The sequence below is a fragment of the Papaver somniferum genome, chromosome 5 (assembly GCF_003573695.1).
Source record: "Papaver somniferum cultivar HN1 chromosome 5, ASM357369v1, whole genome shotgun sequence".
In the NCBI taxonomy this organism is placed as follows: domain Eukaryota; kingdom Viridiplantae; phylum Streptophyta; class Magnoliopsida; order Ranunculales; family Papaveraceae; genus Papaver; species Papaver somniferum.
Window position 1 is genome coordinate 193,292,620 of NC_039362.1, and position 25,809 is coordinate 193,318,428.

The 25,809-nt window shown below is 35.4% G+C and overlaps 2 protein-coding genes and 1 long non-coding RNA gene across 3 annotated transcripts; all 3 read right to left on the minus strand.

Annotated features, from left to right (window-relative positions):
• Nucleotides 1-7,385: 7,385 nt before the first annotated feature.
• Nucleotides 7,386-10,514, minus strand: LOC113284146. The gene is made up of 6 exons (XR_003327943.1): nt 10,083-10,514; nt 9,450-9,628; nt 9,184-9,353; nt 8,944-9,067; nt 8,715-8,853; nt 7,386-8,437 (listed from the first exon to the last, which is right to left on the minus strand). It is a non-coding gene; the product is annotated as an uncharacterized LOC113284146 (long non-coding RNA).
• A 4,819-nt stretch (nt 10,515-15,333) lies between these two features.
• LOC113280447 (uncharacterized mitochondrial protein AtMg00810-like) lies at nt 15,334-15,696 on the minus strand. Its single transcript, XM_026529069.1, has one exon. It carries the CDS (start codon nt 15,694-15,696, stop codon nt 15,334-15,336), a length of 363 nt encoding a protein of 120 aa, XP_026384854.1.
• A 2,990-nt stretch (nt 15,697-18,686) lies between these two features.
• On the minus strand, nt 18,687-19,529 carry LOC113280448. Its single transcript, XM_026529070.1, has one exon. The coding sequence runs from the start codon at nt 19,527-19,529 to the stop codon at nt 18,687-18,689; it is 843 nt and encodes a 280-aa protein (XP_026384855.1).
• Nucleotides 19,530-25,809: the final 6,280 nt, after the last annotated feature.

Here is a 25,809-nt window from a genome sequence, read left to right on the forward strand (position 1 = left end):
ATACCATTTTAGGCAGAGGTGTCCATGAGGTCTTAAATCCTTGCTTAGTGAGATATTACCTGAATTACTTGCTAGAGACAGTGAACTATGTCTTGAACTGCTAGCATTTGATGTAATTCGCGATAACAACCACGGGTGATATCTCCAAGATTGCTGCCAAGCTCGTGCCGTTTTGTCCAATTTGGCCCTGGACATATCCTGTTTCTCATAATGCTCTAGAGAAGCAAAGATCATATTCTCATAGGAAGCGGCCCACTTCTTCATTCAGATAAGTGAGTTTCCATAAAGAGTGTTACTGCTACACCCCACTTCAATCTTAAATTGAAACTATAGAACTCATTAAGACTTCTTAAAAGTCATCATTCACATGCAGTCACACTATCACGTCTACACCATAGGGAAGGGACAGAGAATAAAATTCTCAGATAATGTTTACCTTTACCCACCACAAATTAGTTGTCTCGTTCGAAACCTTGATCTTGGGATCTCCAGTCAGCAAGGTTGAGTATCCTTCATGGCAAGTTTAATTTATGAGCTTAAGCCCCTTCCCCTCGATGCATTTCTAACTATCTCTTGGGATAAACCTTTCGTCAAAGGTTGCGCGATATTCTCCTTGGAATTTATCCAATCAATGGAAATAGCGCCGATTGAGGTTAGTTATTTTTAGCTTTAGCTATTATAACTTGGCTAACACAATATATAGATATAGCTGGCACAAGCCTATGCCAGAGAGGAATGTCTTCTAAAAATCATCTTAGGCACTCGGCCCCCTCTCGTGCTTTATCTAACTCAATACTCTCAGATTCCATAATGAATTGAGAAATATATGTTTATTTGTAAATCTTCCAAAAACAAACCCTCATGCTAGAGTGAAACATATCCACTCGTACACTTAGACTCCTCTGAGTCAACTATCCAGTTTACATCACAAAGTCCCTCAAGGACAACAAGATACCTTTCATAAATCAAATAAAAGGTAATAGAGTATTTTAGGTACCATAATCTCTACTCAGTGCATCTGAATGCTATTGTTGTGGACTACAATTATATATACTTAACTTACTCACAATATAGGCAATGTCTGGACTCTTACAGTTCACTAAATTCATCAGACATCCTATAAATCTTGAGTATTCAAGTTAAGATACTTCATTACCCTTTTTTCCTTGAGTCTGCAAGAATAATCGTACAAAGTACAAGCAGGCTTACAATCACACTGATTGTATCTCTTAAGCACAAATTCAACATAATGAGAATGACTAAGACTACATATGTTAGATTATTTTCTAATCCTCATCCCTAAGATTACATCAACATGGCCTTAGTCTTTCAAGTCAACGTTCTCATTCAGTGCATGTTTTTAGTGGAATTAATCACATCTATGTTTGTATCAAGTATAAGCATTTCATCAACATACAAGCATACAATCACACAGGCATCCTTAACAAGTTACTTGTAAATATACTTATCAGATTCATTAACTTAAATCCACTACACATTATCACATGATCAAATTTTCCACGTCCCTGTTTACGTGCTTATTTTATAAACCAGACAAAATTTTGTTCAAATTACAAACTTTGTCATCATAACCTTTCACTACAAGGTCCTCAGGTTGGTCTATGTAAATTTCTTTATCTAATTCACAATTTTAGAAAAGTTGTCTTAACATCTATTTGATGTATCTCTAATTTGTTTATGACAGCAATAAAAATTAGCATCTGAACGGAAGTAAATCTCTTCACATGTGAATAAGAATCAAGGAAATATACACCTTCTTTTAGTTTATATCCTTTAGCTACCAACTTAGCCTAATATTTTTCCACAGTTTCATATACCTAATGTTTCCTCATAAAGACTCGTTTACATCTCATGGTCTTACTCCCTGGAGGTAAACTGTAAACCTCCCAAGTCAGGTTCCGACAGACTGAGTCCATTTCACTTAATGAAGCTTCTTACCAGAATGGGGTTTCAGTAGATATCAAGGCTTCTTTACAATTCCAGGGCTTAGACTAAGCTAGGCATGTTATGAAGTCAGCTTCATAAGAAGTCTCAAGTCTAATTTTTTTACTTCTCTTAGGCTCAACCTTAACTTCATCTTCCTTTAAGATAAGTTCTGACTATTTGAAAATAAATCTAGGGGATCAACAACACATCTCTAATGAGGTACAGGTTTAAGAATAAACATGTTCAAGGAACTCAGCATCCCTAGATTATGTAATAGTATTCACAACAAAGTCAGAAAAATCACACCAAAGTATGAAAAATCAGAACACACAACCAAAAATCTATATGTAGAAGTATACTCAGCATACCCTATATGAAGACACAATCAACATTTTTGGTTTCTATCTAGTTCTGTTAGGAAGAGGAATGACAATCTTAGTCAAACACAGCAACACTTTGACGCATTCATAAGAAGGTCATCTACCTTTCCATAAATCATATGGAGTTTCATCTGATCCTTAAGGGTACTATATTCAGGATATACTAGTTAAGAGGACTGCCTCCCCCCACAAGGCCACAGGTAATCCTGAACTAATCAACATGGCAATTATCATCTTCTTAAGGATACAGTTGTTATGTTCAAGGATTCTAATTATTTTTGAACTTCAAGTTTATACATCATAAGGCTTTTAAGGCATCATCCTTATCCCTAAGAAAGTATACAAAATAGTACCTCGTACAATCATCCACGAAAGTTATAAACCATCTTTTACTATAGTGGTTTTGGGTTGAACTCATGTCAACTAGGCCTAACTGAATTAATTCTAAGGGCTTAGAATTACTCTGAACATTTTTGCTAAAAGATTTTATAGCATATTCATTTCACTTTTGTGTTCAAGATCCAAACTAAATTTGGGTACGTAGCATATGCTAGGCAGTTTATGCATTGACTTATAATTTTACGGTTCCAAGTCTACCATGCAAAACATTCAAAGACACACAAAAGAAAGCACAAGAATCAACTATGTTCACTTCATCAGATTTTCCTTTAAACTTATATAGACCCTAAGTCCTATAACTGTTGCCTAAAAAATCAATGCCCTTAGTTATAACAAGTTTTCCACATTTAATTAAGATCTTAAATCTTTTACCATCTTCAAGAGAACAAGATACAAGATTCTTTCATATGCTCGGAACATGAAAACTTCATTCAGTGTGAGAATATTACAGATATGAGTTTATGCTCGACCTTTCCTTTTTATGCAACCTCTGTCGCAGATGAGTTACTCATATAGAGTTTCTCGACATCCCTTATCCTCTGATAAGAGGTGAACAAGTCTCTGTTTCAACAAACATACTTATTGGCTCCAGAGTCCACCCACCAGTCTCTCACATTGGTTATTAAAATAACTTCCGACATCATGTCAATGAACTCGTTATAATTTGTTTCAGCTAAATTAGCATTAACTTTCTACTTATTAATGTTTTATGTCGTCTAAACTTTACTGCCATATGGCCAGGAATTTTACAAACATAACAATCACCCTTAATTAAAGTAATGCCGGATTCAGTTTTACGAAACATACCTTTCTTATGAAGACTACGCTTAGAGTTGTGTTTGATGTTCTCTCCTTTGACAGATTTGGAAGACTTGTGTTCATCCACATGCGCCTGGTAGCCATGTTCCTTTTCAATTTCATGTCACAAACTTCGTTTATAATCTGACCACGGATACGGTAATTTCCCAATCACCTAATACACCACATCTCACAAACCTTAGTTCAGATAAAATATGAGTTTTGAAGATAATATCTATATTTATAAACTTCGTTTGAACCACCATATTAAAAAAAATCATGGTTACCCCATAAAAACTACTTTAGTTAACAACAAAATTCTGCCCGTCAGAATTTTTCAGGAACGTTTCTCTGTTTTGTAAAATATCAAAAAAATACTTTTACAACTCCAAAAATTCTGAAATTTTACGTGGGTAACTATCAGGATATATACTACGTTGTGTAAAAGGGTTCATCGAAATTCCTTCTAGGTTAATAGATAAACTCGAAACTCTACAGCTGACCAAAAATTCGTTTTTGTTTTTCACTCCACAATTAACATCCATGATTCACAAACCAACCAACCATTTTCAATTATTACAAATTCTAATGTCTTAAGATTGATGGGTGCAATAATAAAAAACAAGAAAAAATCAAATAAGCAAAAGTTATTGATACTTAGCTCCTTTATAATGGAAGTGATCGATTTGATGAATTGGACGAGCTCCCCATATCTCCGCAACAACAACAAGGAAAAACTTTGGAAAAACAGAGTGAGTTACGTGTTCAACACGTTAGCGCCCGGCTACACTCAAGAGTGATGCTATAGCCCTCACAGGACGAATATCTCCAGGATAAAACACCCTACTACACCTACTACTAGCATATGTAGTAGATGCTCAACTTGAGCTTGGCAGCTCCGAAAAAACCATAAAGGAAAATTTCGAACACTTAAAACAATATAAAATGTTTTTCCCTTAAGGGTCCTTCTAAATATAGAGCAACTCCTTTCCCATGGATTTTACAAAAGTAGTGAATTTGTTTATATAATTGACAAATACAACTTAAGAAGAAAAACTCCCCGATGTGGGACTAAAAGGTTTATATAGTTTCTTAAAACTACTAAAAATTGGAAACTCTACAATGTGGGACTGAAAAGTTTATATAGTTTTTTAAAACTACTAAAATTGGAAACTCTACAATGTGGGACTAAAAGGTTTATATAGTTTCTTAAAACTACTAAAATTGGAAACTCCACAATGTGGGACTAATAAATTTCATTCACAAAAGAAAATAGTAAATTATAATTTTTATTAAAACTTTAAAAAATTATTTTTTATTAATCGTTTTCCAACATGTTTTTACAAAGGATTCCCTGTTTGTAAGGTACGATTTTGCATGCATATGCTTTAGTGAACCAGTTCAGTATTTTCTGTAATTTTTCGATATATTCTAATGATTCTGGACATATATACTGCAGATTTCCATACTTCTTAACCAGCCTCTGCATATCTGTAGGGACAACTGCTGCGACTATTACCTACTTGTGGTCCTAAGATTTAGTAGTCCCTCCACTACCCGAGTAAGTGGTTTTGGAACTTAACGCACATTTTCTCCAATTTGGGTCACTCCTCTCTTACGGGTTGGGGGCTAAGAAATGTTCTATACAGAATGTGACTGCCTAAACATATTTTCCGTTGAACCAAGTCTTCATATGTGTTGATGTTGCTCTATTCGAGATATACATTGAGTTCTCTCACCGATTATTGTCATGTGAATTTTATGCAGTTATTAAATAATGTATGTGCACAAGATACCCATAAAGACAAAGCATCAGCAACTCATGGTGGTGGTAGTGGGCTTTAGATTCGCAGAATACGAAAAAGCAGAATATGAAAAGCAGCTGCAAATGATTAAATGTACTCTCTGGTTTAACTTGATGCATGCATGTCTGCTTCAAGATGAGTTAAGGTCCGTGGACACCCGATACCAAGTCTACAGAGAGTTCGTAGGAATTGTCAAAGAAAAACCTTATTCCTTGGTCATTAATCAAGCGATACGTAGAGAGGATAATTTTGTATAAGATGGGCGATATATTATGTAATATTAGAGATGCCAAACGAGGGAACCAAGAAAACATTAAGGATAATATTTTATCTGAATTCTCATAGCGATATTTTAAGTGCAAACTTAGAACTTTGGATTCAAAGAATGGTGGGTTTGATGTATAAAAATCTGTTATCTAAGGGATATCATCTAGAGACAAATGTTTGAGACGCTGGAATCGATTCAACAACTTACAAAGAACTGCAAGAAAGCTTTCATCGTGACTATTACGATAACGATAAAATAAATAATCAAGATTGTTGTTTTGAATGCGAAGCCATTGGTGACAAGTTAATCCAAAGGATCTGCCATCATCTCCTGCAGTATTTTGACTATTAAATATATTACTTAAACAGTCATCAGGGAGGTTTGTGATAGAAGTTGAAATTCTGCGGATTTTGCACGGACGGTCATCACCATCACCGTTTGCCCCTTGTTGTAATGCTTTTGAAGTAGGAATCTTGCCCGACCGTTTTTTGTACTTATCATTGGATAACAAACTCATCATGTTGACACTTGACACCACCAAAAAAGCGAAAAAAAATCCTTTCCTGTAAATCAAAGTAAATGCGTACCTATAAAAAACACGTAGTAAGAAAATAAATACCTTAGGCTTCATCTTAGGGCTATTCTTAGGGATAAATAGAAATTGCAGAGAACTTGAACTTTCCCTTGGACGGGTGAAAGTTACTCGGATTATGTCGTGTGGGCTAATTCACCGGGCCTCATGTTGTACTCTTTCCACGTACATTGAACTTCTTACCCTTGATAAAGGATAAGGGGAACACTTTAGGGTTTTTTTTGTAAAATCTCTCATTCTCACTGAACCTAACTAAAAACATCGCCGTTTTCTTCTCTCTGTTTTTTATCTCTAGAATCCAGAAGCTCAAATGGATAATTGGAAACATTATTTTCACATCTACCTATATAGTCAAGAATCTATCACCATAATGATTTCTCCTCTCAAAAATAAGTTGGATACGGCTTAGATTAATTGAAAATCAGTTGCCAGGAAAGAATACCCTGGTTGTGTTCATCAATAAGTCAGAGGTCTTAAATGTTCTATTGGTCTTATTCTGTTCACCCACTGTATAAGGTATATAATCTCCCTCGAGCTTCAACTGATGCTGTTGCCCCAGTGGATTACAAATCTAAATAAAGATTCGAACAGACTGGAATATTCACTACAAGAAAAACTGGATTAAGCAACCAGGCAGTTTTGGTTGTAAAAGTCCATATTAAGTCGCACTAACCCTTAGTGCGACTTAATTTGGCTCTCGCTTTTGAGTTGCAAAAGGTGGGATCTCTATAGGTCTAGAGCAGCTAGGCACTCGCTCTAAGAATATTTCAACTACCATCAGCGATTAATTAATATGCTTGCTTTCAGTTTATTCCAATTATCCTAGAGTGAGTTGCACTAAATTTATTTCAACCATCTTAGCGAGTAATATGTTACGTTGACAAAGGTTTAGAGCAACTTAACTGACTAATAATAAGTTGCTCAAGGGTATTGGATGTACAAGATTTTAGTCGGTACAAACTTTCAACTTGTCTTAAATTAGTTGCTATAACCTTTGAGTTTGTCTAAAATTAGTTGCTTATTACACAGAATGTTCCGGTTCGTTTAAAGGCTTCCGACCAATTTTGACTCGGCTGAATAAAAAATGAAATCATAATTAACACAAAAAGAAAATACAGAACAAACTAAATGCAAAATTAATTTAATTTATTATCATTAAATTCAATTTACAACATCAATTGTTAATCAGGAAAATTAGAATCTCATTTTACAAAAATTAAATAAAAATACAATCTCATTTCTTTAAAAAACAAAAACAAATTACAAGCTCTTTAACATACTTTAAGTTCGAAGGCTACATCATGCTTCTTCTTACCAAATACTTAAAGCTTTAAGGCTACATCATGCTTCTTCTGAAACTCACTAAGATTCATACTGTTGCAACCTGATACCGTATTTTCTAGATCTGGTTTTGTTGTCAAAGTTTAGGCTGCAAAAGTAGAAGGACACCCAACAATCCTAGCTACTGCAGAATCAGCACCAACAATCCTCAGCTGCTCAGCACGCCATCATCTTCTCTTGTTGTGAGTCTCTAGATGCAACTTATTCAGCCATTCCACCTGTGCGAAGCTCTCAGCAATTCAGTGCAATAACCTCAAGCCAAAAGCCTGCAGCATACACAACCAGCACCCATCATGTCATCCATTTCTTCATCACCAGAAGTACCATGAACAGAACATCAACAACAAATCTTCCCCTGCAATAGAAGACCCATTGAATTCCTTCTGCTGTGCTATTTGAGAAGCAATACTGTGGTCAAAAAAATATAGAGCAGCTACCATCACAGCTGGTATAATGGCAGCAAAAAGTACATGGGTGGGACTTCTCCATCACTAATAACAATCATTAAACAGAAAATCAAACAAAGAACTTAGCAATTTTCACCTGGCATTTGCATCCATTTATAAAAGTAGCCAAGATAGCCGCCACTGGAATCTAGTTAGAACCTGATCAAGGGATAATTGGAAGCTTGAAAAGTAAAGTACATTATTGAAGTAGTCTCTGATATGTTCCTCACAACAAGTTTAGGTGGCTAGCACATATGATACATAACTAAAGCTTAATTCAATTAGAGTGATAGCTTAATTAGATGGTTACATACAAGAAATACACTAGACTGCAATAAGCAGTTCACCCTCGCCAACCATTAGGAGGTCGAAACACCGTTTAAGAACACTGAGACAGTTACGACCCATCTTTAGATGATTAACAAGACACACATGTACATTTTCCCTCAGTTATCCTGTTCCTGCGGAGAAGCCAAATAAGATGCTAAATAAACAGACTAGACGTCTAGTAGTGGTGGGTGTTTCCGTGTTTGTATGTTGTGACTTCTTTCACTGAATATCAATGGACATCAAATGCCGCAATATCCAAAAATTTGATAAAAAAAATCCTAGCATGAATTGAAACAATTCATAGTTCAAAATCTACAGATATATTTAGTTTAAGGAAAGCCCAGAACTCAACTTCATTATCGAAACTGAAAATATAGGATTTAGAGTTGTACTGATATTTCTTCTTACCTTAAACAGCAGTTTGGTGTTTCGATTAAGTTAACCAACTTGTATTTGGCTTATGACATTAAACAGATAGAATCCTCAAAGTAAAACTTGATTTCCCTCTAAATCTACATCATCTTCCACAGCATGAGCATCAACCATCCTACATTCTATTTTTAGTTAGAAGCAGTTAATTTGAAAACCAAATCAACCTAGAGGCAAGAAAAATGTAGCAATTAGTTTTTATTTGTACCTCTCTTCTGGGCGAACATGAACCCTTATATCAGTTAAGCTAATACTCTAAGACAACATGCACTGGATGCTCGAGTTCAAACAGTCAAGAACTGGATCTTGCAATTCAAATATGTTGGCATGGCCTATCAATGACAAAAACACAATATTGTAAGCACATAAAAGATGTTAATCAACACTTGTAGTATAATACTGAAACTGAAATAATTGTATTTAGAGTTGTAATATTATTTCCATATACCTGAAACTGCAATTAATTTGGTGTTTAGATCAATCGAAGAAATTTCTATTTATTTGACTATTAAAAATAAGCAGAGAACACCCTCGAAATCCAAACATGATTCTCCTCTAGCTTCCAATTTGGTGTTGAGGGGGCCTTTCAATTTCTACAGCATGAGCATCAACCTAATCCTGCAAACTTAACAAAGTTGTATTAACAAGGATGAAAAATATATGTATCCAAAGGCAACATTAAAAAGAAAATTAAGCACTAGTTTTGATTTCTACTTCTTTGAGCATCTATAGATGTTGCTGATGGGAGTTGTGATGCTGGTGGTATTTGTGGTAATAGTGATAAGTGTAAGAGGCGGCCGCCGGAAGCGGTAGTGGTAGAATTATACATCCAATTTTTTTGATAGGAGTCATAATGCCATTGAATTGTAGCTTACAATTTCCCCCCGTCAATCCTGCAATAGTTGATGTCCAATGCAATGATATTATTAACATCACAGAAATGTTGTACCAGTAGAATGTTATTAATAACTAGACTACTCCCTATAAGCAGAATATTAATGACATGATCAAAAGAGAAAGCCCCTCAAACACCAATCAGATGTTACACCCAAATAGAAAAAAAGAATAACTAAAATAGCTAAAAGAATAACAATCAGCTCCATTTTACTTGAGAAGGAGAAACAAACATCATGATTATAACATTACAAAAACCAATTACTGTTTCCAGACCCAGTTTAGATAATAAATCCAAGAGACAGACAAGAGCCAACCTTCAAAATCTTTACACTATTCAAGAATTTGGGAATTCTGATTGCTTTTTAGGATTTGGAATCCTATAGATAAAATGAAATTCATAGCAGTATAATCAACAATTGCATCTAGAGTTGTAGTGCTATTTCTATATACCTGAAAGTGCAGGTTTGATGTCTATTTGATTGTTGGAGCACAGAGCACCGTCCAAGACCACCGATAGTTGATGCTCAAAGTGCAATTAGTCTTCTGATTTCGTCACTTGTTTGCTTGAAAGATTTATTGAAGAAAAATGTTCAAATCAAGCTCGATCATTGAAGTGGAAGAGGGTTTACAGGTATGATGCCGCTAATGGAATTGATGTCCGCTGCGGTTCGGCATGTAGTTGTGATAATAGCTATTCTGATACAGGCGGAGGCGCAAGTAGAAGTGATGCAATTGTTTTGATAAGATAAATCATTATTCTGCTTTAATTGAATTGAAATATGTTGTTCTCCCACCACTGATTGATTAATTTAGCTGATCTTGAGTATCTGTTTCAGCAAATCTGGAGAAATCAGATTGTCAACACCACCAAGTACAGCAGCAGCAAGCTTCGATCTAAAAGGATTCTAGACTCTGTACTCAATCACTTTACTACCACCTTCCAATCCACCACCACCACGACCTCCTTCTTTGCTGCCTCCTCTGCCTCTACCACCACCATGGCCTCAAAATTTTCAAATCAAGCATTCCCATCTCTAATCTTTCCCCTAAAACCTCAATTTCAGTTTCAGTCACTTGATTCAATTACATCCAAGAACCCTAATATCTATATTGGGAAAGAACAGAAACCCTAGCTTTTCTAATCTTCATTAAAACTCACACATCAATCACTAATTCTTCCTCATCATACTGTGTTCACCAAACCCACTTTAATTTCTCAATTTCTAACTCAATTGCCGATTCACTGAGGAAACCCTAGTTCTCGATTCATAACAGGACTCAATGATATTCTTCATAATTAGCAGAAACACCAACTCCTGCTTCTTTTATATATCCTCACGATATAAATTTCTTCAAGCCATACCTCAATTTGACCTATCGATTTTCAACTGAATAAGAGCAGAAAAGAAGAACGAAAAATAAGAAAGCAAAAGAGAGAATAAGAATAGAAAATGAGTTTCAAAGAAGCAGGTGAAGAGGGGGAGAGGAGACGGCGATGACGAGTAAAAGATGGGTTGAGTGAATTAGATTTTCTCAAGTAATGCCGCCGGTCATCAATCTATGGAGGAGACGAAGAGCATAGAAAATGAAGATAGAGCAAAACAGATAGAGTTCGAGTGGTTGGGTGGGTTTGGTGGGTGAATGAAAGTGATGGACGGAGTTCGTTGGATCCAGCCATACGGATTAAGAAAACAATCTGACGGTTGAGATTTTATTTGTGATGCTCATACGGATTGAAACACATTTGTGTTTCTTTTGTGTTAATACGAACTCATGTTTTCGGTGTAATTATCAACCTTTAACATGAAAAAAAATCTAAAAAAAATCTAAATAAATTTAGAACATTGTTTTCGACATTATGATATAAAAAAATCCAAAAAATGTATAAGAATGAATCGGGAAAATGAAAAATGAATTCGATAATTGGTGTATTTCTTTGTGTTTTCTCTTTGTGTTTTTGTGCTTTCTCTTTGTGCTTCGGGTTTGAATTTCGACTAGTCATGAAGTAATTTTTACAAGTCATATAGGTCATGAAGTAGCTTTAGTTCCTGGTAAACTCAGGTTATAAGATTAATAGAGATGGACCATGAAATTAGTGATGGTTCAGACCTCAAACTTAGCTGGATACATCATTAAAATCGATAAATATGAAGCTCAGTGTTGATGTGAACTCCAAATGTGGTATAACAACATACAAACTATGAGCCAAGAACCTCCGGGAGGGTTTCCGACTTCAAACTTAGCATGATACATCATCGAAATCGATAAATATGAAGTTCAGTTTTGATTCGAACTTCAAATGTGGTATAACAACATACAAACTATGAGCCAAGAAGCTCTGGGAGGGTTCTGACTTCAAACTTATGATGATATATCATCTAAATCGATAAATATGAAGCTCAGTGTTGATTCGAACTTCAAATGTGGTATAACGGAATACAAATTGTGAACCAAGAAGCTTCGGCAAGTTCTGGCATATTGTACGCATACGATCGTAACCTGGCCGTGAGTGGACTACTATAAGTCCATCTACTTCGTACGAACGATGAATTCATCCATTTACAGGTAAGATTCCTTCGGAATATACCCTGAAACGTTAAACAAACCATGTTCTGGCATATTGTACGCATACCTTGGCTTCGAGATCGTAACCTTGTCGTGAGTGGACTACTATAAGTGCATCTATTTCGTACGAACGATGAATTCATCAATTTACAGATAAGATTCCTTCGGAATATACCCTGAAACGTCAAACAAACCATGTTCTGGCATATTGTACGCATACCTTGGTTCTGAGATCGTAACCTGGCCGTGAGTGGACTACTATAAGTCCATCTACTTCATACGAACGATGGATTCATCCATTTACAGGTAAGATTCCTTCGGAATATACCCTGAAACGTTAAATAAACCATGTTCTGGCATACAATTTTTCTTAGAAGTGTGTGTGAGACATATAGCAAAAGTGAACTATATCCATGGTCAAGGTTTGCACAACAAGTATGATTAACCTTAGGTACTTCATGTACTTTTTCCTTTGCACTTACGCTTCCGAACTATGTCAGGTCAACCAGGTATGCGTACCGAGTATGGTTACCTTTGGCAGTTGTGAAATCATATCCAAAAAGTGTACATACCTGTGTGCGTACGTGCTCTTGAAAGTTCGCGAAGTCATATCAAAATAGTATGTATACCGTGTATATATATATCGCCAGTAAGTCCCAAACTCAGATAAAAAGGGCATGCATACTAATGGTAACAGTTGGTTATGCATACCGTGTATACATATCGTCAAGAAGTCTTGAAGTAATATCATGTTCTGGCATATTGTACACTGGTACGTTCTTACATAGTTTCCGACTTATAGTAGTCCACTCCCGGCCAGGTTTCGATCTTGGAGCCACTTTCTTTTTCGAAGTCGCCGGAAAAAGGTTTCATCCGTTATATATTAATGTTATCCAATCTCTCTCGGCCTTACACAATTTCTCTTAGATTCCCATTCGTTTAATTATAAGGTTACCAATTAATTCAAATCAAATTTCCATCAACTTCCTTTAATTTTATTTGTTATCGGTCAATCTTACCAATTGCCGCAATCATTTTCAATTAGATATATCGGTTTTCTTCTAATTATTCATCATTTTAACCGTATGCGCCGATTGACTATAGTCAATTTCACATGTTATCAATCAATTTTATTCAATATCACTCGACATCACTCGATCGCTCCTGGAGTCAATGGGTTTATATGATTAAATATTAAATCAAATCGAATTTTCATTTAGTACACTTAATTTCTTTTTTTATCTGTCAGTTTTACTTTATGTCGGTCGACCTCACCCACTTTCTCTTGGATTATATCGGCTTCTCATGTTATTGATAATTTTAGCCGAATGTCCATACTCTTTAGTCAATTTCACCTGTTATATATTAACCTTATCCAACATCGCTCGCTCCACACGATTTTTCTTGGATTCCATGGGTATAATTGTATTATTTCCTATTAATTTCAAACGAATTTCACCGTTATTAATCAATTTTATTCAATAGTTACTCAATTTTTCTTGGATTCTATGCATTTATATGGTTGACTATTAAGTCAACTCAGATATCCATTTAATTCACTTAATTTATTCGAGACCAAAAATTTCACCTTGGCCAAGCTGATTTCTATTTTTCACCGCGATGAGAACTGATGCGTTAATCGGCATAATTGACCAAGTTCCACAGGTTTTTTGACCAGAGGAATTATCGATATAGTTTTAAATTTTCAAGGTTTCAGTAAAGCTCCGAGATCTATTTCATGTTGTCGGATAGTTTTTTGGTTTCTTTTGTTTGTTTTTTTTCCTCATTTGGAACCAGTTAAAACAGTAGTAGCCAGAAAAAATGACCGAGCGGACTGGGATCGGTTTCAAGCGCAACCGATCCATCAACAGTTCAGTGGCAGTTTTTAAATTGAAAACCGAGGTATATACGGTTTGATCAATGGTTTTGCCTAAAAACCGGACCGACAGACCATTGTGCACCCCTAATAGTAAACTAAGATAACAACCATGATCCGTATGACACTAATCTAACCAATAAGAAACTAAAATGAGATCATTATCGGTTTCAAATACCTACTTTCAAAATTGACTTCTCTTTTGAACATGTGGTGGACGCTTAAACTTGGTTGCTCAGAGAGGTTGTACCAACCGATTCATTTTTGAGTTGCTAGGAGTCGGTGCCTCAAAGTGAATAGCAACCTGAGAACTTTTCAAGATGCTATAGATGACCTGAAAGAGTGATGTAGCTAGCAAACACATTCGGTCGTGGTTAGATATTAGATGACACAGGTTTGTAGCCGCCAAACTTTATGGCAGTTGCAACTTTAGATGCTTAAACCCTTAAAGTGACTAAAATTATGGGCTCTTGCTGAGATTTTGGTCGCTTAAGCCAGGTTTTCTTGTAGTGTCTCTATCAATGTTGTCAAATTAGTTCTTTTGGTTTCATCAGAAAACGAAATTTAAATTCTCTATTTTAAACGTTAGAGTTTCCAGATTCAATTCTCAATTCTGTTGTCTTCATATTTTTAATTTTCTTTCAATCGGATACGTAGTAGTTTGATTTGAAACCCTAATTAGGGTATCTGTAGTTACTGTTAGATCTATATCTTAATGTTGATAATCCACTTGCAGGTGATTAGAAACGTTCTGATTAAGCAGGCCCGATATATCAGACCATTTTTCCGTGGTGTGGGAATGTGTCATTGATTTTTTGCTGATTGTGTGAGAACTGTGAAGTTGTGTTTATTCACGTTAAGAAAACAAGTACAAAGATGATTCTTTATATAGCAGAATCATCATAACAAGAAAACAGAAAATACAGGTTGTAAAACAAAGACAGTTGTAATGAGTTGTCAATATACACAAGACACTACAACTCTGGACATAGACAAGTCATACACTACCATGAACTGTTCTTACAGTCCCCCTCAAACTGAGCAATCTGACAGTGCAAAAGTTTGTTTCTCAGCTTGAAGAACAACTGCTTAGTTAAACCCTTTGTAAAAAGATCAGCCACTTGGTCAAGAGTTGGCACATATTAAACTCTCATAAAACCATTCATTACCAAACTTCTGACAGTATGATGATCCACTTCAATATGTTTGGTCCTTGCATGACATATTGGATTGTTAGCTAAACTTCCAGCTCCCATATTATCACAATACATAATAAACAGTACAAGGAGTCTTCAAAGGAACACCCAATTCATCCAAGATATATGACACCCATCTGACTTCAGAAGAAGCAACAACTAATGCTTTGTATTCTGCTTCAGTGCAAGACTGAGCCACAATAGGCTGTTTCTTGGAGGACCAGGCCACAAGATTTTCTCCAAGATAAACACAATAACCACTTGTGGATTTTCTAGAATCAGGACAGCCTGCCCAATCACTATCACTGTATGTTGTTATATGAGAACAATCTCTACCATTTAGAGTAATACCTGATCCTAAAGAACCCTTAATATACCTCAATATTCTCTTGGCAAGTTGCAGGTACACATCTGTTGGTTGATGCATAAACTACGCTACATAATTGACTGCAAAACTTACGTTTGGTCTTGTAATAGTAAGATACTGTAAAGCCCCTACAATACTTATGTATAATGAAGGATCCTACAATAAAATTCTATCCAACAAAGATGCTCTCCTTCCTGAAGCAATTGGAGTCTTACAAGATTTCGAATCAATCATATCAAACCTTTTTAAAAGTTCCATTGAATACTTGTTCTGAGTTGGAAGGAGAGTATTTTTGGAGGAGTCAAAAGTTGCTTCAATGCCTAGAAAGTAAGACAAAGAACCTAAATCCTTCATATCAAAAACAGACTGTATTTTCTCTATAAATGAAGAGATATCATCATCAGAATTACCAACTAGAACAATATCATCAACATAAACTAGCAAAATCAGTTTAACTCCTGTTGTACTGTAATAAAACATGGAATGATCACAAAGAGATTGAGTAAACCCCTGAGCAAGTAAGAAAGAGCTGAACTTATCAAACCGGGCCCTAGGAGCTTGTTTGAGGCCATAAAGATATTTTTGAAGTTTGCATACATAAGAAGGATGCTCCTGAGAAACAAAACCTGGTGGTTGCATCATATATACATCCTAAGTTAAATCACCATGCAAGAATGCATTGGATACATCCAATTGCCTCATAGACCATTTTTGATGCAAAGCCAGTCTTAAAACCACTCTAATTATGCTAGCCTTCACCACAAGGATAAATGTTTATTTGTAGTCAATGCCATCAACTTGATTAAAACCTTGAGCCACCAATCTGGCTTTATGCCTTTCTATAGTGCCATCAGACTTAAGTTTTGTTTTATATAGCCACTTGCATCCTAAAACATTCATCCATGGTTCATACGGAACTTCTCTCCAAGTATCATTTTCATGTAAAGCAGTATATTCATTATTCATTGCTTGTACCCAAACTGGTCTCTTTGCAGCTTGTTTGCAAGTTTTAGGTTCTTTTAAAGATTCCAAAATGGCTGTAAAAGCTTGTGGAATTGGATGTTTTACTTGATAAGTAGCTACAAATTCAGAACCTAAAGACTTTGGTTTGGAAATGCCAGACTTAGACCTAGTTTGAATTCCTCTAGGAGCATCACTAACTACAGAATCTGATATAGAGTTAGAAGGTACCTCAGTAGCAGGCAAGATAGATGTTGTAGATAAAGAAGTATTGATAGTTGATGGTGAAAAGGTTGAAGTATCCATTTCAGTAATAGCTGAAGTATACTGAGTTGGCAAGAGAGAAATATCACTATGTGAAGAAGTAACAGCAGGAAAGAGTGAAAAAGAGCTTGACTGAGCAGCATATGTAAAAACAATCTCACTAAAAACAACATGAATTGTTATATACACTCTATGAGTCTTTGGATCATAGCATCTGTACCCCTTGTGATAAGAACTGTAACCTAGAAATACACAAGCCATAGACTTTGGACATAATTTATCATGTCTTGTAGGAACAATATTTGAAAAACATAAACATCCAAAAACCTTGAAAAATGCATAATCAGGTTGTTTTCCAAATAAAACCTCATAAAGACATCTATAAGATAACACTTCTGTTGGAATTCTATTTATCAAATAAACTGAAGTTAAGAAGCTGTCAAACCAGAATCTCTTAAGTAATGAGGATGTAAAGACAATGTATTCCATGTTTCAGTTACATGTCTATGTTTTCTTTCTGCTGCTCCATTTCGCTGATGCACATTTGGACAAAAAATTCTAACAGATATCCCATTTAAATCCAAAAATTATTTAAAAACACATTTTATTAGTTCATAAGCACCATCATTCTGAAATTCCTTGATCTTTGAATCCAGCAAATTTTCCATTGATAACTTGAACAGTTTAAAACATTGGAGACTATCAGTTCTACTATTTATTGGATAAATCCAGGTAAACTTACTGAAATCATCTATGAACAAAATATAATTCCTATAGACTAGAGTAAAAGAAATAGGTGCAGGACCCCATATGTCAAAATGCACTAAAGCCAATGGCTTACAAGAAATAGAATCAGAAACTGAAAAGGACTTGCATTTACTTTTTCCTAACTGACAAGTAGAACATACTTTAGGAAAATCCTTATTTGTGAGCTTAATAGCCTTATGTGAATGAAGTTTTTGAACAACTCTTGCTGCAGGATGCCCCAATCTTTGATGCCACAATGTTGGAGAAGCTAAAATTGAACTGAAAGCCACCTTATGAGTTGATTGAAGAAGTCTCTTTTGTGAAGAATGTAACGGGTACAAATTATTTTGCATCAATCCTCTTGCAAGCACTTCCCTACTGTGAATATACTTTATTTGATAGCCTTAAGGAAAAAATTCAAAGGAGCATTTGTTATCAACAGTAAATCTTGCAATAGATAGAAGATTATGCTTGATAGTAGGAACAAAGAGTACTTTATCTAGTTTAAAGGAATTTGTACTAGTAGTAGATACTATTTTTGAATTACCAGTAAGAGCATCTCCAATGCTTGGGGTCAAGGTCATCCTATGTAGAGGTCATATTAACATATTTTGGTTGTGGGTAATTCACTACATGACAAAAATAAATAAAGACATGACTCTTTACCTAAATCTCATCTCCAATCCCCAAGGTTTTATCTAACACTTTTTGTTTAAATATGGAGACAAAAGATGATGTGGACTTAAAACCCAGGGTCATGAAGAAAGTCTTATTTATACTTTCTCCTTTACCCCCACTTAGCCATGTCATCTTAATTTATGACCTCCACCCTTACATTGGAGATGAAAATTTGGTAAACAATGTCTTAAATCTTAGGTGTCATGCAATTTTAAGACCTTGACCCTTTGCATTGGAGATGCTCTAAGAGCTATTGGGAGTAACTTACCATCACCAACAATGACTTGCTCATCCCCAGTAAACTCTTCTTGAGTAGGCAAAAGTGTGGAGTCATTGGTCATATGACTAGTAGCACCAGAATACGGAATCCACATAGGACCATGTTCATTAGAGCACCAATATCATGTAGAAGAATTACTTTCACCAATACCAGAAGTAGGAGAACTGTATGAAGTCGAAGCCGCAGAAGTAGAAGGTTGAGAAATCTCTATGCCAGCAAAAGCCTTCTGTAAAGCAGTAGTTGTACCATTTTTGGAAGCTAAATAACGATATCGACATCTATTTGCAAAATGACCAGTTTGATTGCAAATCTGGTATGGAATTTCATCTGCGAATTGCTTCTGTGTTGGATTAAATTCCATTTTCTTAAACGAGTGACCACCATTACCAACATAAATGGAAGAATTGCCTGATAAATTCTTTCCAGAAAACTTACTAGAAGAATTCTTGGTAAAGTTTCCTGAAGGTGATCTAAAAGAATTCTGAGAATTAGAAAACTTACACACAAAGAAAGCAGAATTAGTTGGATCTGCAACAAGAGGCGAGAAAGAATATTGATCTTGATCTTTTAACCATTGCTCATGATGAATCAACCGAGATCTGAGTTCAAAAAAAAAGAGAAGAGGAATCTCTCTGTTCTGCATAGTAATTACGAAATGAGCATAATCTCTTCCCAAACAAGAAAGCCTTTGCATCACCAGATCCTCATCAAGAACAGGTTCTCCAATCTCGGCCAAAGAATCAGAAATATGCTTGATTTGATGCAGAAAATCAAATACTATAGAATTTCCTCGTCGAATAGAATGTAACTGAGATCGAAGTTGAGACTTACGTGCAAAGAATTGTTGAGTAAAGATCTTAGATAGAAGAAGCCACTTTTCACGAGCAGTAGATTTACCTAATAATTTTGAAGCAAGATAAGGTAAAACTGTAGCATTGATACAGGAACCGACGAAGTGATCCATGGATCTCCATTCCATATACAGAGGATTGACAATTTGTAGATTATTTTGATACAGAAATGGAGGTTTTGGTTGAATAGTACCATCAACAAATCCATAAGATTAGATCCAATGAAAATAGAGGATAGTTGATCTTTCCAAACTATTTTTTTTCCCAACAAGCTTAACAGAAACAAAATTGGAGATGTTTTGAAAAGGAAATTGTGTAACATGAAAACGATTATGTTGTTGTGGTGATGATGGAGGAGTATTTACTAGTGTATGTCTTGTGGTGGTGGTGATTGCAGAGGAGGATAATTTGTTGTAGATGGAATTACATGGTTGTTCATGGTGTTGTTGGATTTAGCAGAGAAAGAAGAAGAATTGTTTGTTGTTCTTGGCATTTTGTCAAGAATTAGGGTTGTAAGGATCGGTTATTTCAGATGTTGATGTTGGAAGTCGGTATTTCACTCTTGGTATCTGATACCATGTGAGAACGGTGAAGTTGTGTTTATTCATGTTAAGAAAACAAGTACAAACATGATTCTTTATATAGCAAAATCATCATAACAAGAAAACATAAAATAAAGGCTGTAAAACAAAGACAGTTGTAATGAGATGTCAATATACACAAGACACTACAACTCTGGACATAGACAAGTCATACACTACTATGAACTGCTCTTACAGATTGAATTACGGTAAAATGCAACTCTAGTGAAATTTGGCGATGTGATACTTTCTATGTATTGAGTGTGATTTGCTCTGGCTCCTCTTGAGGTACCCATGATTCTTGGCCGTGGTTCACCAAAATAGCCTACAACCCACATGCCTTGTCAATGTTAGATATGTTACACTTTCTGTGTTATATCTTAAAAATTGCTATGACATGTTATTGGACATTCCGACCCACTGTTATCGGAATCCAATCATCGCTACTCTCGACTTCATCGTGCATGCCCGTTCTCTTATATAATTTTTTACTCAGGCGAATGGGAAGCAGAGTTCGACAATAAGATATCCAATGAAAAACAAAAAAAAGAAGAAAATACATGAGCTGCGCCCAAGGCCAAACACTATGGTCTATGGGCAATATTTTGGCTTGGCTATTCCCATAATCCAACCAAACCCAATTTCTATGGGTTTTCCCTTAGCTTGGAAAAACATCTCAAACATCTCAGTCGCTCTCCAGCCAGGAATACGTGACGTAAATTTCAAATTAGTTGGTTCCTCGGATAATTTGTTATGCTACTATGGATCCTCTGACTCCCAATCGGGTTGCCTTCCCGGGTCTTGCCGGTCTTGCCTGTAGGTCGTGATGTGCCTCGAGATGGCGCATTCTGTCCCCCTGCCCGTGGGGAATATTAGCTTAATAAATTAATTCTTATCCAATTAGCCAATTTGGAGCAGTCTGATTTGTTATAAGAACTGCATAGCTCATACTCTCAAATCTCAATAAAGTTGTGTAGAATGTGTGGAAAAGAAGGGACCGAGCTAGGAACATATCTATGGTGCAAAATTATCAAGGTTGGCGAGTATGTCAAAACGTGCTTTGGAGCCCGTAACATAAAAATAATTAAGGTTGGGCTTTGATGAGGTGGAATCATTAAGAAAAAACGATTTTTTGGGGATCATGGTTTTTTTGGGGACCATGGTTCTATTTTTAGTAATTTAGAAGTAAATCTAGGTCACCCCTTATCTAGATATTTATATTAATACCTAAACTACCCTCCTGATTAATTTTGGATAAGCTAAAGAAGTAGAATTATTGAGAGAGTAAAGTTAGAGAAGATGAAGAAGAAAAACATGGAAAATAATAATCTTGAGTTATTTCTTAGATGGTAATTGTATTCTTCCCCAAACTCAATCTCAAGATGAAAACGATGGATTTTACCAACCACAACCGGAGGAAGAGCATTTGGGTTATCAGGTATGCTTCAAACTTAGATAATGTTGTTTTAATTGCTTCAAACTTTCGAAAAAATGAAATTTTTTATCCAGATTTGGGCCAGTTCGGTTACCATATGTCAAGAACATGTAACCGAACATAACCTGAAAGTGTAGTTCGGTTACGTTTTTCAAACACGCAGGTTACCGAACTCGCTCGTTAATGGAGGTTTTGGTCGTACAGTGTAATGTTCGGTTTGCCCGCAATGTAACCGAACTTTAGGGTCTAGAAGTTTGGTTGCTTTGCAAACAATAACTAACCGAACTTTACGTGAAAATAAAATTTTACCAACTGTACATAGTTCGGTTGGTACGCGAAGTTCATACCAACCAACTATCCAACCGAACTTTACGTTAAAAAAAATTATTCCAAGTGTAAGAAGTTCGGTTGGTTCACAAACTTTTATCCAAAAGCGTATCTAACCGAACTCACCTATAAAAAAAAAACCCAAAGTTACAATGTTATATTCGGTTACCTAGTATAAAATGGTAGGTAACCGAACTTTGAACTTAACAATTTATTTGGGTACATCTTGTGTATTCGGTTACATATCAAATTGCTCTACCGACCGAACTTAAAGTTCGGTGATACCTTATTTTGTGAAGGAATCGAACTTATGGACTTGTGTTGTTCTAATACAAGGAGTTCGGTTAAAAGTATTTTTTGCGAATCAACCGAACTCTGAGTTCTGCTAAGAAAAATTAATTCGTGATAACCGAATTTTTTGCGACGAAACCGAAAGTTTTGCGACGTAACCGAATTAAAAGTTCGGTTGAGACTTGTTTTTTGCGACGTAACCGAACTTTTCTCTAGAAAAAAACCTCCATTAAACCTCTATGCAACTTCCATTTTCAACTCATTTTTGATAATTACTTCTCATTTATTCAACCAAAAACGAATGACAAGTAATGGGTTTATGAGAATATCTTTGCTAATATTTTAAATTAAGCTATATATATATAGAGGTGGTGGTGCTTGGTGGTGGTGGTAATCGGAGGTGGTGGTGGTGGGAGGAGGTGGTGGTGGTAATCGGTGGTTGGTGGTGGTGATAATCGGAGGTGGTGGCGGTGGTAATCGGCGGTGGTGGGAGGAGGTGGTGGTGGTAATCGGTGGTTGTTGGTGGTGATAATCCGAGGAGGTGGTGGTGGTAATCGGCGGTAGTGGTGGGAGGAGGTGGTAGTGGTAATCGGTGGTTGGTGGTGGTGATAATCAGAGGTGGTGGTGGTGGTAATCGGCGGTGGTGGTGGGAGGAGGTGGTGGTTATATATATAGGTGGTTATTAAGTTGGTTTTAAATTAAATTAGGTTAAGGGTAGGCTAGTCATTTCAATGCTTTAGGACACCCCTTATAACTATAGGGAAGGTAGCCTAATAAAATCATGGTCCCTAAAAAATCATTCTTAAGAAAGAACCATGTTTTAGGGTACACAAGAAAATTTTAGGGTACAAAAATTTTTTTTAGGGCATTCAAGGATGCGGTGATAAGGGGTATTCAATGATAGGTAAATTACTTGCTTACCCTCGATGAATTTATTAATTTACTAATATATTATTTATTTTGTCATTTAAATTTATTTGGAAAAATATTTTTTTAATATTTTTTTTAATTGAGAGAAATACAAAAGGATTATTTAAAAGGATTCTCATCGAACAAGAAACTTGTCAGGAGCCTAACAACACGCTGAGCTCCAACCCTTTTTGTACCACCACACTTAACCTATAAAAAAGGAAATCTCCTACCCGCACATTAGCGTCATGGCTAGCCATGTAATTGCAAAGACGTTTAATAAAATTGGTCGTATCAACTCCATGCTCGCCAAGAGTGGTAAAGGCCAAGGCCTCAAACCCATATGCCTGCTATGTGCATTTCTCCAAATATTTGGTGTTCTTTCGAACAACAACATCCTTGAGAGCTTGCCCCAACTCCAATTTTTTTTTCTTTTTTTCGAACAACATCATCCTTGGTATTTCTTTTTTAGTTTTTATTTTTCAGTTTTTTTTTTAAATTAAATTTTTTTAGAAAAATATATATTAAAAAAAATTAAAAAATCAAAAATTTTTATTTTAAAAATATTTATCATTTTTTTAAAGAAAATAATAGGAAAAATTAAAAAAAAAAATATTTTTTTAATATATATATATATATATACTTTTAACTTTTAAAAAGAATTTGTTTAAGAAAAAAAAAAAGAAATTAATATCAAAACTGGTTATTAGATAGTAATCTTAAAAGCCAAAAACAGATTATTAGATAGTAATCTTAAAAGCTCCTTATCCATATATTTTACTTAATACCAAAACTGCTCTTATTTATATTTTTTAATATTTAATTTTTAAAAATTTTAAAAAAATATAAATTTTATAAAAAAGTCAAAATCAAAATCAAAAAATATAAATAAAGGAAATTTTGGTATTAAGTAAAATATATGGATAAGGAGCTTTTAAGATTACTATTTAATAACCTGTTTTTGTTTTTATATGATATGTCATAAAATTTCTAAGTATGTCCTAAAACTTGGTTCTTAAGAAATTTTGAAGTCTTTTTACTAGTTTTGTATCCATCCTGGTCAAGGATAGATTATTGCTATAGTGCTTACAAATTTATTTATTTTGCGCGGATTAGCTAGATATTTTACAAGATTTCTCGGCATTGCTCAATAATGAGTACCTAACATTCCTGCCGGAAAATTTCTTGCATAAGACCAAAATGATAGTGTGGTATGGCATTTTGAAATTTCAAAATGGTGTTATTTAACCCATACGAATGTGCTCAATTTTTTTTTTTTTTGCTAGAAAAGAAAAATATACTAATATATACAGTGAGAATTACGTCCGAGTAGGTCAAACTGAGGCTTTGTCTCCGAGCATTCACCGAAAACATTAAATTTTCTACTATACTAGGGTATGACCCGTGCCGTAACGGCACGGGCTGCTATGACCCAAAATCAAAATATGTTGATCACCACGGTTCGTGAACGGTCCAATTCTTAATGTACGGTTGGTGAACCCTCTCGATATTCTAGAAATTCATATATCTTTGCGAGATAGTTCGTCAACCTATCCTGGGCCGAAATAATAAATTTTTTGAATTTCTCTCTTTGATGTTTGAAATATTCCCAATTATATGGAAATATAAGGTGACCGAAGTTTACATTGTGGCATAAAATTTCCAGCTTGTACTCTAAACTAGGGGTGTGCAATGGACGGACGGTTGCGGATTAGGAGTCACCCGCGTCCAATCCATTAATATTGCGGATTTGAAAAATCCAACCGTGTCCGGCCAATCACCCACGGATTTCAAATCCGCGGATTAACGGATGATACGGGACGGATGTGGGGATTTAGATAGAAAAAAGAAAGTAAAACCCAAAATAACATGGGAGAACTAGTTTCGAGTCCTCCTTCAATTGGATATGAACCGAAACCTTTTACCTTGATTGTACTAATATAAAGAAGGATATTGTCATCAACACCCCAAACATACGAGATCTTTAAGTTTTGCTCACGGATGCTTCATATCCTGTTAAGCACTTGGGTAGTTGGGTTCAAAACGAAAATCTAGTTGTGTACCTTCTGAAGTTTAATTGTGTTGGAATCGGCTCCATTTGTTTACACTTCCTTCTCCTAATAGCGAAATCAAGAAACAATCTCAAGTGCCAGAGAATGTTGTAATCCTAATTTCAAACGATCAAGATCTGATAATTAAATCTTTTATTGTTGACATGTTTCATTTTGAACTGCAAACTGCTTGAGTTTACTAAGTCTGTTATAGTTTCTTACAATGGATATTTGTTCTTCTGGGTGTATGTTTTTACGGCCCCTAGAGTTTACTAAATATCCTAAATATTTCTATTAAATTCCCTTATTACCCTACAGTGCGGGTAAATCCGCGGATTGTAAAGTCCAACCGCAACCAAACCGTGTAAACGTGCGGATTTAAGAATCTCACCCGTGTCAGACCCATAACTCTTACGGATTGAGTTTCACCCGCAATTTTGCGGATGGATACGGATGAAATCCACGATTCCTTTTTTTTTTTTGCACACCCCTGCTATAAACTTGATTAGTGAACTAACATACATCCGGTTATTTTTGTTGATATTTAAAAAGTATCATCAAAATTTGTCAGCTGCTTAGTGAACTTTAAGAGGTCGAAGTCTGCTGAAATTCAAAATTGTTACAAAGAAATAAGATGTGGTATACATATCAAATCCAGACCCCACTGTTTGCTAAATCCATATACACCGTCTTTAACTCCAAGTTAATGCATCCCATTACTGAATTTTTGACTGGCTTTTTAGTTCGTTTTAATTTCTTCACTAAATTTTTGGCTGCGGTATCATGTATTGTTAATGTC